Raw genomic sequence first — 15,007 nt, 5'->3', positions numbered from 1 at the left:
GCTAATAATGTCAAAAGAAATGGCAATTCGGCAAATTACTGGTGTCGCGTGGCCAGAACAACGGCCACGATTGACCTACTGGTAACCATAACCCAATGATATCGCATACCAAGATATAGTAACCCTAGGTGGGAACACCTATTTTATCCGCTTCAAACTGGCAGCTAAGTTAAATCTTTACTAGGGTATAAAAGACCTTAGACGATTAAAAAAAGAGGGGAAAATCCATTCTGGTGTCATGCTGACGGAAGCCGCCGGCTCCGAGGAAAGGCGACCTTTCCAGAGGCAGTCGTCCACGGAAACCTCTCCTCCAGGATCAGCCACCAGGATCCAGCAGCCCTTGGGGAGGACACCAATAGCGTAAAAGACTTTCATGTGTCGGACCATCGCCGCCATTATAATCAAAGAAGGAGGAAATATCAACCACAAGGACGACATTCAACATACTGGGATGCTTGTGGCCGCAGTACTCGAAATCCTAATACTTCCGAAGATTGTTCAGCTGTAAGAGCCACCCGATCAGAGGCTTAGTGACCGACAGTATACTTCGAAAAAGTGGTGGTGCAATGTAAATGTGTCCATCGAATCAATCTTAGCTAAAGTGACCTATGCATAAGCAAAGGCAAATAGCCTCATATAACACAAGCAAAACACAAGTCAAAATCAAAAACATTCAAAAATGCTATTGCTGATCCTGATAAACAATTAGCGAAGACGAGTCTCACCACCAGCATTAGGGACGACCTATCTCAGGCATATATATATAATTTGTGTTTAAGTGAATTGGTATTCTTAAGAGCAGCAGTCTTTTAGTGCACGTATATTTCTATATATATATACAATATAATATTTTGCAAATCCTAGGATCTGGAGCGTCGAGATCTCATCGCACAGGATTTAAAAGGGGGTAAGTTGGTCGGAACCCGGTTCCTTTCTTAAATCATACATACGAGTATATAAATATTCGTGCAGCCCAAACAGTTTTTTTTATAGACTCGTATTAATATTTCATTGGCGAGTATCAGCCTTCTAGTTGTATGTAAAATTGCAAGAGCCCTCTGAACAACGTTTGTAGTCGTGCATGGTCAGCGTTTTGCTGATGTGCGCACCTTACTGGTGGTAAATTCGATACTCTCCGTTAATAAAAATAATTGTCAACTTATCCACGGCATTCCGACATGAATATATTAATCAATAAATTTATAATGTGAAAACGAATTTGAAACAATGGTGAACTAGAATTTTAACATGGGGGTGTGCTAATGGAAGAAGTGGATATGTTAAGAGCAATGACAAAACTTTCGAGGAACAACCTTGATAATAGGGGATCGCATTGCGCGGCCCGCAACGATTCATTGGCACACGAATGTGTGAAGGGGAGGGAGTATGGCCCACGTAACAGGCCTGATTCTATTATTCAATAGAATGAACGCCATGTGACTAAAGATATATAGTGGATAGCCAAATATCTTTTCGGGAAAAGACGGTCAGCGTTGGCATATATTCATTACATATTCTAATATAATCGATTTTGTCAGAAATAAAGACAATGTGTAAGAGCGCAATGGGCAATTCTCTGCAACAAGAACAAGACAAAAATCGTTTCTCGTCAATGAGAATGAAAGTTTACTCCTCCATAAGAGCGGATCGAACACTACGAGCGAAAGCGCTGCTGTCCCCCGCTTTTTGTCTCCAAGCGGCACAGCACAACTAATGCTATGGAGTGCCCTTTGTCCGTTCCCCGACCCCCTACAACATAACCAACAATCTGCTTATTACAACATCGACCAGCACAATGCCATTGCTGAATGCGGTGACTTCGACATTAACGATGATAATAAACACCAAAATAATCACATAAGCTGCATTACTGATGCGTTTGCACTTACTGCAATGTAGATTCTAACCAATTAAAAAGTATAAAAAATGTTAATGAAGAATCAATTCAACCTGGAATCGATCGATACCTACAAAAAAATTTAAATAAGCAACATAAAAGTTCGATGTATCCAGTCTTCAAGAAAGTTAAATCCGCTTATTGATTGTGGAGAATTGATTAAAAATTAACTAATGAAATTTGAGCAAAAAGGGGTACATAACCTAACATAAAACTAGTACACCTACCAACTCAAAAGGGATTCAATTACAAGTGGGAAAGTAATTAAAGAAAAAGTGTTTTGATGTCAAATTGGCTAAGAATATATTTAAAAAATAAAGCAAAGTTCCACAGCCAATATAAAAAAAAAAAAACATTTAAAAAACAAATATATGCGCAGTCTGCGTTGCCTATGGGTATGCACATCCAATTAGGCCCTGCTCAATAAAGAGAATTATTATGCCTAAAAATTAACCACACGGCAAATTTTAGAGGTTTTCCTGTCTATTAAGGGGTAAAAAGTCGACTGGGACCAAAATATAATTGCAGCTTGAAATCCTATAACCAGAAACAAGATTTTAAGCAAGCAGCAAACCACTTCTGATACAGTGCTGCAATAAACACTAAACGAAAGTATAGAAATTACTTCCCTACATATTTCTGATAATACACAATTGTCTAATGGTCTAGAGTCAATGCTTGTAACTTTAAGTAACACAATAAAAGCAATACAGAAAACGTTTGCGCTCTCTAAATCTTCTTCTGGTGCTTTTATGGAAATAAATCTGTTTATATGGTTCCTTTAAAAATATGTTTCTGGACGCGAATGGCAATTTACAGCATAAATACGAGCTCCCAGTTCCTAAATCTGCATGATAAGCATGACGTCATGCCTATATCAGAGACTCACCTAGCAAAAAAAAAATATTTTTTTATTTCCGAAGCTGCTGGTGACTACAATGCAAAACACACCTTTTGGGGATCTCTACTCACCAACCCCAATAGAAGACGGCATCCCAAATATGTACTTTAAAGAAGACTTTGACATCTCTAGTGCACTAGTATTTGTTATGTCACCAGCTGCACAACACTCCACCCCTATTATATCACCAATAACCCCCTTAAATGCAGTCAGGTTTCTGAGCATATTAAAGAACTGCGATGTAATGAGCACAGGACTCTACGTAAATCTCTATTAAATGAAAAAATTCGATCTGAATTATTCAATTTTAAGCAACTTTTCACAAACAAAAAACAATTCTTCCACCAACATATATGTAGCTATGTGCTTCCAACAGACATATTTCCAAAAGCTACACAGCCTATCTTATTCCAATAACACGATTGGACACGATTTAATCTGCCCTAGGATGATTATAAAATGGCCGAACAGTGCATTAAATCTGCTTACCGTGATTTTAACATCACATAATATTAACATGAAATGAGGCTATTATGCACAACAATGAGTCTGTCATCACTTTGACCCATTAGTCTCCTACCGTGCCTATCAAAAATATTCAAAAAGCTGATTCAGATCGTATAAAGCAACACCTACAGTCCCATAATGCCATCACAGTGCACCAATTTGGTTCTCTGCTTCTCGAGACTTCTTAGCGTCTTTTTGATGCTCGCAGCTAAATCTGCCGTTGCGTCTCATGTGCTCGCTACTTGCGGTCAGGACGTCTTTTGCTAGACCAGGTCCAAGTCTGCCTCTTAGGGCTCTCTAGGATTCTATCCTATTGGAATTTCGCAGTCTTTCTGCGATGTGCAGTTTTTGAGAACTATTGTGGCCATGTTGCATACAGCGGACCAATTTACTTCTGATTCAAGCACAATTTCCACCAGGTTACAAACGGCTGGCGTCCTCCCAACCCTTTTGCTCAGATCTCGACGTTCATTTTTAAATGTCAGACAGACAAAAAATACGTACTCTGCGTTTTCATTATACGACTCGCAGAGTGGGTAGTGCGGATAACGTTCATGCTTAAAGTATTTAAAGCATCCATGTCCTGTTAGCAGTTGCGGAGTTGAATGCGTTTTTAACATCCAATGTTGTCGCTATGCAATACTGCTTAGTGCCGTACAACTACCTTTTTCCCTCAATGGCTGTGTGTGCGATTTCGCACAGTTTACCAGTGGCATCGATTGTAGATAGCTCCATCTCAGAGAGGCCGTTGGTTCGGTCAAGAGCACCTTCTAACCGGGAGTGGATTGGATGCATGCAAAGAGGTCTATTCCAAGAAGGCTCCTACGCTGGCTTGTCCCCCTTTGGTATGAGTACCAACCGCTAAGTTTTCCAGCGACTAGGGAACACACCTTCAATTAGGCATGCGTTACACATGTCAACATACTCATTTGTGTTTGCTTTTATGGCTATTTTTAGTACTTAATTCAGAATTCCATCAGGTAAGACACCGGTATTGTCTTTTATTGTTTTTAGAAACTCCTTTCAGAACAGCTTTATGCTCCTCGTGTTCACGATCTATGCCATACGCGCCATACTCTCTTGTTCAGGGAATAGTGTTTCAACTATCCTTTTTAGGCTGACTGGGCATGTCGGCGATGATCTACTAAATGCCCGAAGCCGGTTTGTAACGAGTTTATATGGGAAACTCCAACGGTTGAATTCTATTTCTTCGCATATATTATTAAAGCACCTGCGTTTGCTTTTTTATGGATTTTTCCTTTTTTTCCTGTAGTATATCTGGAGTGCCCTGAATTCGAGTCTTCCTCTTGAGCGTTGGTATGCGCGTCTTGCTCTATGGCATTCTTTCCTTTTGTCAGCTGATCCGCTTGTAGAAAGGTCCTCGAACAATGTTTGCACCACCTCCATGTCAAGCGTTTCTATTTTATAACCTACTTCGGAACGCGTGGTGAGCCATTTGTGGACTTCATCGTGCAAATTATTGCTGCATGATCACTACCCATATAGGCGACACTAACCTCCCAGCTGGAGCACGAAGCCAATCCAGCGCTCACAAATGTGAGGTCAATGATGGAACTTGTGCCGGCTCTAGAGAAAGTCGGCTTTGTTCCAGAGTTCAGCAGTACTAGTTCTCCAGTAGCGCCCTTCTTCTCGCATTTGTTTGGATGGAGCCCCACTCCGTAGCCCAGGCGTTAAAGTCCCCGGCAATTACGGCAGGGCGATTTTCCCGATTTTCTTCTGCAAGCTCTTCGAGCACAGATATTGCCTGGGGGAGGCTAAGGCTTGGCACCAGGTAACAGCTATAGAAGGCTATACCATTCACATGGGCCCTTGCGAAGAAATTTTCGCTTCTTTTCCTGCTAATCTTTGGGATTCCGCATCTTCATATTGCCGATTTTTTGCTACTATTTGCTAGCCATTCACCGGAGTTTTTTTTTCTGTATTGCTCGCTTATGAGTGCCATGTCTACGTTTTGCTCTATGACATTTTGTTCCAGTAACGATTGGGCAACCTCGCGGTGGTTTGGGTTTATCTGAAGAATCTTCATTAACCTCTAAGTCCTTGCATAGCCCTCCTGAAGTACGGACATTTTCCACTGTTGGGTGGTCATAGTCTTCCTCCTTTTTGGGCTTGCAGAGCATACAGCAGGCCTTTGCTTTGCAGCCTCTGGCTTGGTGCTCCTACGCGCCGCAGTTGTAGCAGCATTTAGAGCAGTCCTCCTGGGATCTGCAGTTCCCTGCTATATGGTTGAACTCCATACACTTAAATCACCTTTTGGGTGTTATCTTTGACCGGATTCTGCACCAATTCCATCCCTCCCTTCTCTGTGAGACGTCTCCCTATGTCGGGCATAACTCTTAGTGTGGCGGTTTGGGTAACCCCATTCGCCGCCCTTAGTGCTACCACTGCAGATTCTGACAGTTCCACATCAAACTGTGATTTAACCGCACATATAACATCCGTTTTGTCAGTGGTCTCGTCAATGTCTTTCACCTCGATCAGCGTTGTCTCAGTCAGCGCTCTGACGTCGACATTGCTCTCCTTTTTTGCTGGCATGGCAAACGTGTTCCCAGCTTCTTGCCCCCTGGGTCGCTTGCTATTGCCGCTCGCGAGCACTTCTGCGCAGTTTTTTAGCAATCACCACAAGCCCAACTCCTAGGCTTGCGCCAGGAGGTGTGCCCCCGGTCCCCCTACCCACCGGAGAATTCAACGGTACTGCACGAAGTTTGAGCCTTTACCCGCAGTGACCTGCTTTTCGTCGATCGGACTTTGTTCAATAATTTAATAGAAAAGGAATGAATCTTAGTAATAAGGTTTAGAAGTTTTTTATTTATAATATTCAAAAGAACAAGAACCGCCCAAGGTTTCTCTACGTGCTACGGCACGCACTTATGTGCTTGGACTGCACCCTTACCGCAGCTTTCTGCTATGGCACTTGCAGGCCCTTTCGCTCTCTCGCCAACGACCGGCCCCTGCCTGACCGCCAAACTTGTTTGGGATAAATTCCGGGGTTGTTCCTAGGTGTCGTCCATGGCTTCCTGGCCACCAGCTGATTTCCAGGTACGTGTCCAGATGACACTGTACTTTTGGGTTTTGGCTGGTAACTTGAGAATATAGACGGAACGCTTTAAAAACTTGGACTCATTATTGTATATGTCAAGGGCTTTCCTGGCAGTCCTAAACCTCTTAGCTATTATCATTTTCATTAATATAATTTTCATTATTTTTTATCTCTCTTTTCTTTTATTAAATATTTCGATATTCTCAATAATATCAATATTTTTAGATATATATGGAGACTTCACTGTTTGAATTTTACTAGTCTGGGAGAGGTATTCACGCTGATATTTTTTCGGAAGCTAGCTCTGTAAGTGTACTTCAAATCTTATAAATTGTTCGTTTTCGGCATACATAATTGCAGTGCAGATGAATAATATAATATGTTAAAATATTTAAGATGCGCTTGACCGTAAGTCATTAATAATTTTTGTTTAATAACAGTGAATGGCATTCAACATATATTAAATAAAAATACATTGACATGTTTGTGTTTTTTATTTTAAAATTGCTTATATTTTAAGGAAGTGCAGTATTAACAAAAAAAAATAATATAATAATTTAACTACATATAACTAAAGTGAAGTGATATAATAGTCAGTTTTTAGCAGAACATTTTAATACCTGATCACTAATAGAAATGTAACGATAGTTCTGCTGAACGTAAATAATTACTAATCATACTTCAAAAATGAATGAATTATTGTCAATAATGTATATTTTCGATACATTAAAATAATTTTAATAAGAAAAACAGAATTGCCAAGTCTTTTGCTTCTTTTGTTTTCTTTTAGCTAGTGGCGCGTGTTACAGAACCTACATAATTTTACTCCTTTAAAAAATCAAGTTTAATATGACAAATCAAATTTTAATATCAAAACTTTTTCTCTATTGACATTTTAATGTTTTTGTTTACTTTTTTTTTTAAGTATTAGGTGTTCTACTAAGTTGATGTCAAGTTAGCAGTACAACTTATTGCGATTTTGCTGTTATTTATTTTTTAAATTAGAAATCTGAATTAAAATTATTTTTAAGCCAAAAACTAATGCAGAATTTTATTCTTCTTCTTCTTCTTCTGCTTCATCCTATAAGATCTATATTACATCTTTGTCCGAAAGAAACGACTTTAATTTTTAATTTATTTATTGTTATTTATAGAGAAAAATTTAAAAACTGTTTTAATACAAGTTTATGTTTGATTGATCAATACGAATATTAACATTGTGGGTGGGTATGTGCTCTTCCATAGTTTTATCACATTTTAACAATACAGAAAATCTTTTTAAAAGGCAACAATTAGAGCGACATAAATTTAAAGAGAATTCAATAGTAAGCAATTCGCTGTTTACACAGCTGAAATTATAGTGAGCAGCCACCACTTGCAAATTACACATTCCATTAAGCAGAGTTCCGTAAGACGGATTTACTTTTAGAGATTGAGATACAGCTTTTAACACCCACTTTTGAGGGGCTTCTTTTGTAAAGTTAAGTTCAGGCGAAAGGTAAATGATAAAATTAATTGTTACCGCTTTAATTAAATTTAAAGTTAAGTTCTTTATCGCGTGGTTATCCAATTTTTTTGATACGTCAGTTTTAAAAGTCGACGGAATTTGACTAAAATCTAAAATAAATGGTTGTGCAATAAGTGTCACCACATCTACTATATATATTATATGATTATTGGTGTCAGATACCAGCAAATGCTGACCGTCGGCATCCAAGCAAAGACCGGCCGGCTCATTCAAAATTACATCAGTTTTATTTTGACTTTTGATTTTTAAAGTTGAAATACTATTTGAATTGGTGTCAACAACTTTGATTTTATGATTATAAGAATCAGCCACATAGAGCCTCTTATTTGCATCATTATAGGTTACCCCTAGAGGGTGTTGAAGTTTCGCGTTAAATTGTTTACCATCAACGTCGCCAAATGCAAAAAGGTTCTATAAAAAAAAGTGATTAATATCCAACGTTTTTATACTTATAATCTAAACATATGTATAACTTACAAGTGGATTACGATCCCCTCCTACGACAGGCATAACTTTTCCGTCGATCATAGAAGTTTTTCTTATGCTAGAGCTTTCGCTGTCAGCTATGTACAATATATCCTTTGACATCGCCAGGCCTGACGGCTGTGCAAATGCCGCGTTCTGTGGGTAGGAATTATTACGGTTCTCCTCGAGACCATTTCCTATTAACGCGACACAGCAAAGAGGTTCAAATTTTCTGAATTTCCACCAAATAATTCCTTCTGGAAAATAACCCCAAATCTGATGAGTTCCAGCCATAGATATGAGCACAATAGTTTTTTCAGGCACGTTGCGTTCATCAAGATGAAAAGACATATCCATGTCCCGTGTACGAAATATAGCAACATCCCAGGGCGACGATAAAGGTTGCAAAGGACCTATGCGTCCACCAACTCGCTCGTTTCCCTGTAGGCCAGTTCCAGCAAGAGTCTCAACATTTCCAGTCGTAAGTGAGATCTTACGAAGGGCGTGGTTTTTAGTGTCAGCAATAATCAAAGTATGTTCATCAACAAATGCTAGGCCTTGTGGACTGCTAAATCGACATGTCGCTAAATTTCCATTGACAAATCCAGCTTGAGGTCCTCCAACCTTATGTTGAACCAAGCCACTACTAGTGACTATGAGCACCCGGTTGTTACCACTATCGGCGATCGCATACCGACCCTGTGGGCTTCGAGCAATCTTAGAAGGAAAGCATAAGTTTGCCGCCGGTTGACAGTTACTGGTTGTTGGAATCGGTAAATAGCTATAATCAATGTTACCCTGCTGACTGAAAAATGACAACGCAGCACCAGCAAATTCCTGTAGGAATTGTCCATGCCCTTCGCCCATTAATAACAACATGGGTGTACCGGTAGGGCTCAGAACCAGAAGGGATGGCCAGCACCGTATGCCAATAGTGCTCCACATGATAGATCGTGAATCATTAACAATAGGATGAGTTATTCCAAATCTTTGCACAGCTGATACAATATTTGCTGTAACTCGTTCATTATCAAATTTAGCACTGTGAACACCGATAACTAAAAGACCGCTTTCTATGGGAAACTGTTCTTCCAGGCAGCGCAGTTCTTGCAACACATGTATACAATTAATGCAGCAATAGGTAAAAAAGTCCAGAACAATAATCTTTCCTTTCAGGTCTTTTAACGATATAGGACCAGTTACGTTAAACCATTCTAAATCTAAAGATTACAGAATTCAGGTTGTGGAAAACTTTTAAGGAATTTTTTTGTTTTTTTTTCTTACCGGACTCAAATTCAACATTAAGAGACTTGAGTTTAGCAATGGAAGTGTCTTCATTCAACCGTTGAAGAAATTTAGTAATTGTCCTAATCTTTTCCTGCTCATCATTACTGCTGCGGAATGTTTGCAGTAGTTCATCTGTTATAAAAGTCAAAATGTCTATAACTGATAGTTCATTGGGGCAATCCATTCTGAATATTAATAGGCAATACAAAATAAGAACTGGAGCCAGCGTGACCCCAGACCAAACGATCAGAAATACCACCTGGTGTAAAAATAAAAACCAGTTCAGTTTCAAGAAATACCATCTACGCACCATTTATTTAAATAATAATTTAAAGTGTTTGTTTCTGCTAACATGATTATACTCGCTACACGTAGAGTAAAAGGCTATACTAGCTTTGTCGGAATGTATGTAACAGGTAGAAGGAAGCGTTTCCGACCCCAGAAAGTATATATGTTCTTGATTAGCCTAGCAGAGTCAATCTAGTCACGTTCGTCTGCTCGTTCATCCATCCGTCCGTATGTCCTCCGTCCTTCTGTCCGTATGAATATAAAACTATGACAGAGAGTGGTTCCTAGCATGCAGATTCCTGGGTTCCCTGCGCAGAACAAGTTTTTTTCATCAGGGTGAATTGCGCGTACAGTTTTTATGAAACGTTGAACTGAATCGTATTTGTCTCATAAATACATATCGATTGAGCTAAAAAAAAAAGTTTGCCACGCCCACAAATTTGTCTACGCGTACATACTGATTAGAAATTGCGTGGTGCTTTACAATATCTTTTAGCTGCTGATATATCTCCTTTTATATCTCCATTTTTCGCTCCCTCCCAAGTAACGGGTCTCTGATAGTAGAAGTACTCGACTTTAGCGTTATTCCTTGTTTTTACATATATGCAATTAATTTTATTACAACACATTTAAAAACTTTCCAAAACTTTTTTATCGCGTTTTGTGTTGTAAGCCTAGTATTCACATCGCTGAAAACGGTGTTAGCCATAGGAGTGAGCGAAAGACAAACAGACAGCTAACGCTTTTCGTCGTGTCTTATTTTCTGCGCGATTCTCAGATGAGTTGAATAAATACCAAAAAAAATACCCAATTTATCGGAAGAATTTCGATGAGCGCCGTTAGCCGCGGCCTTAAGAAAAAGAAATTTTAATTTTGCTATGTTCATACATAAGCTGATTGGCAACAAATATATAAAAATGAAAGAAAAACCCCAAAAACAACTACCACGCCAACTTCAGGAAATCAGTACAGATCAAAAATAACGTTAAGATAGTGCCCTTTATCGTTAGATTTACCGACCGGACACATTAACACAAAAGGCCGAATCCGCATAGTAGAGACAGACCTGGAGATAGTCCAATCGAAAAGCCTATTAAAGGAGAATGACAAGAAGCCTACGCAAGCCTACATGAATATCCCGCCGTGCGTGTTCATGGAAATACGACCTCCGAGCGAACATTGGATTCCATCACCACCAGCTACTTGGCAGGCTCTGTGAGGCTGGAGAGCGCTATTGCTTCATAAGAGAAAGGAAATAAGGCCACCCGCTTAGGGACAGCTGGGGGAGCCATTACCAGCCATTGCCAGGATGCTTCTCGTCTTTGTACAGTAGCAATGGAACAACTTAGTTCACCACTCTCCAACTCCCACCAAACTGTATGTTGACATATTGCTAATCGGAACTGCACTACAGATGGAACGGAGAAGATGGCGACTCATTCGCGACATTAGAAAAAAGCGTTAACTACTTATGATAAAGAAAAAATAAATTAAAATAATATTTTCAATATTCCATTTATTTTTATCCCTTTTGCACCAGAAGATTTTTCTTTGTTTTAAATTGCTTCAACTTTTCGCCGCTTGACAGTAAGACCATGCAGTATGTAGATTTGGTCACACTACAAAGAATAAGATTGTTCGACTAGTGACTTTACTAAGTTTCAAGGTTGACTCTCAAAAGAAGTGTTTTTTTAAAAAACGAAAAACAAATCAATTGGAGCAATTTAACTTAATTAATGAAAATTAAATGTGTTTCTTAACTGATGTTTTTTCTTATGCAAATAAGACGTTCTTCGGGCTTGGGTTTTTCTTCCCAATTACAATTTTTGTTCCTACACCTCTTCTGCACGAACAAGCGGAAAGTGGCGAAAAATGTTAGGTACCTATTTGCATCTGGCTTCAGCACACCAAAAAGTCGTCCAAGACCTAAAGCTTCATATAAAAAAACGGCACACAATTTTGGTTGCAGTTTTTGAACGGCAGTCTTCATGCCTCAATAAATAAAAAAAATTCTGTTATATCGCTCAAGCTGTTGGGCATCAACGCCGAAAATCAATTATGACTACATAAGCATAATTTTAGTATTATCAGAATTTTGTAATGTATTTTAGATACATAAGGCGGAGATTTGACCTTTGCAAAACCATATATGTAAAATGTAGTATATTTTTAATTTTGCAGATATTAAATCTGGTCCGCCTTTTTTTTTTTAATCTGCTCCTCCAATAAACAAAGCCTAGTACTGACATCGACAAAAACCAACCAAACTAACCATAGGAGCGAGCGAGAGTTCAATGTACGCTGGGTTTTTTTTACCCAGGTATTCAAATAAGCTAAGGAAATAGCAGAAAAATTCCAGATTTAATGGGAGAATTTATAATTAGGACGTTGTTAGTCGCGCTCCGAAGAATACGAAAATTTATCTTTGGCTGTGTTTTTACATAAGTCGCGTGGAGCTGGCGGCTCGCATATTGTCGACTGTAAACTTAAGAACAACGAAAAGTTAAAAATATAAAGAACACATATTGTTCATACCTTGCCAAGAACAGCACCGAACAACTATGGGCAGAGTACCCCCAATGTCCCAACAATTAATTTACATATATCGATATCTGTCACCGTCTCACGATGCCAACAATAACACACATTCTTAACAGTAAAAATGTAAAAAAAAAACATATTTATTAAAATATTTACAAAGTGAGGAACAACTGGTATTGGTTCTTGCTATCACAGCGCATTCACACATCCGATAGTGCGCCGAGAGACGCAACCTACCATCCACGGTCGGACTCAACTGGCAGTCTACGACAGCTTCATTTCCCCCACATGGGCAACTCACTCGTACATTTATTTTTTGTACGGACTTTTAATAATCGGCATAAGTATAAGCATTTAATGTTATATTATTACAAGATTTATCTATCTTTAGCCCAGTTTTTTGCTGTGTTACTTTGTTTTTCACGTTCGTCATCGCCTTCCTTAAAAATTTGTCCGGGCCCTCCGAATCCCTGACCAACGCTCCTTAAAAAATAAAAGGGCATGTGTTTAAAAAAAAGGACGTTAACTTCGGCAAGCCGAAGTTTGTATACCCTTGCAGTTATAAGAAATAATCAAAGTTCGTAACACCGTGTGAAAAATTTAAGGATTGTTGGTAGCTTTAGTAATATTAAAACAAAAATCGTTCATTATTCCCCGATTTTCCGATTTTTATTTAGTTTAATTTGAAATTGTGTAAAATATCAAAAATTATTTTCCAAATATTATAAGACAATAAGTCAAAAAACACCAAAGCTCTTATGTGCTTCATATTAATTTCCCACATATTTTCCGATCTTTTCTATGACAGCTATATGATATAGTTGTCCGATTTTATTAAAATTTAATTTGAAATTCAGAACTAATTAAAAAATGTTATTCCTAAGCGTAGGAGGTTATATGTTAAATAACACTAAAGATATAATTTTTATACCCGTTACTCGTAGAGTAAAAGGGCATACTAGATTCGTCGGAAAGTATGTAACAGGTAGAAGGAAGCTTTTCCGTGTAAAGCATATACACCCTAATTTTTAATTTGTCACTTCGACGGTAAAATTCTTGGGGTAGGAGTGATATAAAAGAAATATGATTTCTTCTGTGGATAGTCCCAGCAATTACCTTCACCCTCTTACTCTTATAGTGTTTCCCCAAAACCTTTTAAAAATATAGGTGTTCAAAAAATTATTGTTATAGAATAAAGTGTAGGTACCAATAACAACGGCAGCAACGGCAATAACACGACGTCACACAACAAGAAACGTAGTGAGTAGAGTATGATGAAGCTGCTGAACAGCGGCAGTGCAATAAATTAAAACAACTCGGTAAAACTCGTCCAGAAGTCACTTCTAAGTCACTTCTGGAAGATAGAAAGACGATAATACACATTTTACAAAAACACTTTCTGGGACACTTCTGGACAATAGACGATAGCACTCATTTTAAAAAAGTCGCGATCGCGAAGAAATAACTTCTGAGACACTTCTAGACGATAGATAGATGATTCAAAAATAAAGTTACTAATTGCCGTTCCCCTTTATTTCTGAAACTTTCTCTCCCTTTTTAACTACGCTATTGTTTTTCGTCCGAGCGTCAGTTATTTCGCAATTTGCAATTGCCAGTTTTGTATAAAATTTGTGTGTTGTTTTGTTTTTCGGAATTTTTTAAATTGTATAACACTTTAAAATGTCCAACTCATCGAAGAATGCGAATTTATATGAAGCTGTACGATTAAGATATTTTAATATAACCAGGCGCGATTGCAGAGAAATAAGCATTCAAAGGTTCTCCACCTATTATAAAAGCTAATTCCTTCAAATTTATTTTTATATATAAAAAATGTTGTTTCTGTCTATTTTTGAAATGGTTATTATTAAATTTCTCATGTCAACGGAGCTGGACATAAATAAAATTATATGACACTGTATCCGACATGTCCAGGACCGTGTCTACAAGCGTTCAAAGACCTTATAAAAAAAATAAATGCAAAATATTGCCGAACATGTAAAAACAATTTTTTAATTCGAGATTTCCAAGAAGACTTCTAAGGAGCCTTCTAAGCTCAGAAGTGGGATAAGTGTGATTGGATATGTGTGAAGCGGAGGAGTTGTGCCAAGAACTCTAAGATAAGCAGCAAGAATCGTCGGAAAAGGTCTATGTGACAAAGGAGATTGCAGATTACTGATTTGTTCCAGTTCTACGTGGCAGGCAGATTCAAGCAAAACAGATCGGGAATCTTAGTGAACCCGCGGACTTAAGCAAAAGAGCAAAATAAGGATTCTTAGTGAGCCTATGGCCGCAGAAGTCTCGAGAGCATCAGAAGTTTCAAGAGAAGCCCCCTGCAAGCATTTTGTATCGCGGAAGACACTTCTAAGTGACTTCTAGAAGATGAAAACTATCGTCCGCGATATCGCATTCGGATCGCGGAAGTCACTCCCGTCGGGAAGAAATGTGCCACAACGGCGACATTTCGGGAAGTGACTTCTGGAAGTTGCAAGCCCAGAATGTCATGCGTTTAGGAGCCGCAAATCAGGACAA

The 15,007-nt window shown here is 38.5% G+C and overlaps 1 protein-coding gene across 1 annotated transcript; it reads right to left on the bottom strand.

Annotated features, from left to right (window-relative positions):
- Positions 1–7,487: 7,487 nt before the first annotated feature.
- On the bottom strand, positions 7,488–9,874 carry LOC108026737 (NHL repeat-containing protein 2). The gene is made up of 3 exons (XM_017097857.3): positions 9,644–9,874; positions 8,372–9,579; positions 7,488–8,305 (listed from the first exon to the last, which is right to left on the bottom strand). The coding sequence occupies exons 1-3, from the start codon at positions 9,828–9,830 to the stop codon at positions 7,541–7,543; spliced, it is 2,160 nt and encodes a 719-aa protein (XP_016953346.1). The 5' UTR covers positions 9,831–9,874; the 3' UTR covers positions 7,488–7,540.
- Positions 9,875–15,007: the final 5,133 nt, after the last annotated feature.

This window comes from Drosophila biarmipes, unplaced genomic scaffold, assembly GCF_025231255.1.
Source record: "Drosophila biarmipes strain raj3 unplaced genomic scaffold, RU_DBia_V1.1 ptg000008l, whole genome shotgun sequence".
Classification (NCBI taxonomy): domain Eukaryota; kingdom Metazoa; phylum Arthropoda; class Insecta; order Diptera; family Drosophilidae; genus Drosophila; species Drosophila biarmipes.
This window is presented reverse-complemented; position numbering and strand designations above follow the sequence as displayed.

Bases quoted from the DNA above. Each gene is read 5' to 3' on its own strand.
- LOC108026737 (XM_017097857.3), bottom strand. From the start codon at position 9,830: ATGGATTGCCCCAATGAACTATCAGTTATAGACATTTTGACTTTTATA. The intron at 9,580-9,643 runs GTAAGAAAAAAA...TGTAATCTTTAG, and splicing joins TAATGTTGAATTTGAGTCCG to ATTTAGAATGGTTTAACGTA. The intron at 8,306-8,371 runs GTAAGTTATACA...TTTTTTTTATAG, and splicing joins GAGGGGATCGTAATCCACTT to AACCTTTTTGCATTTGGCGA.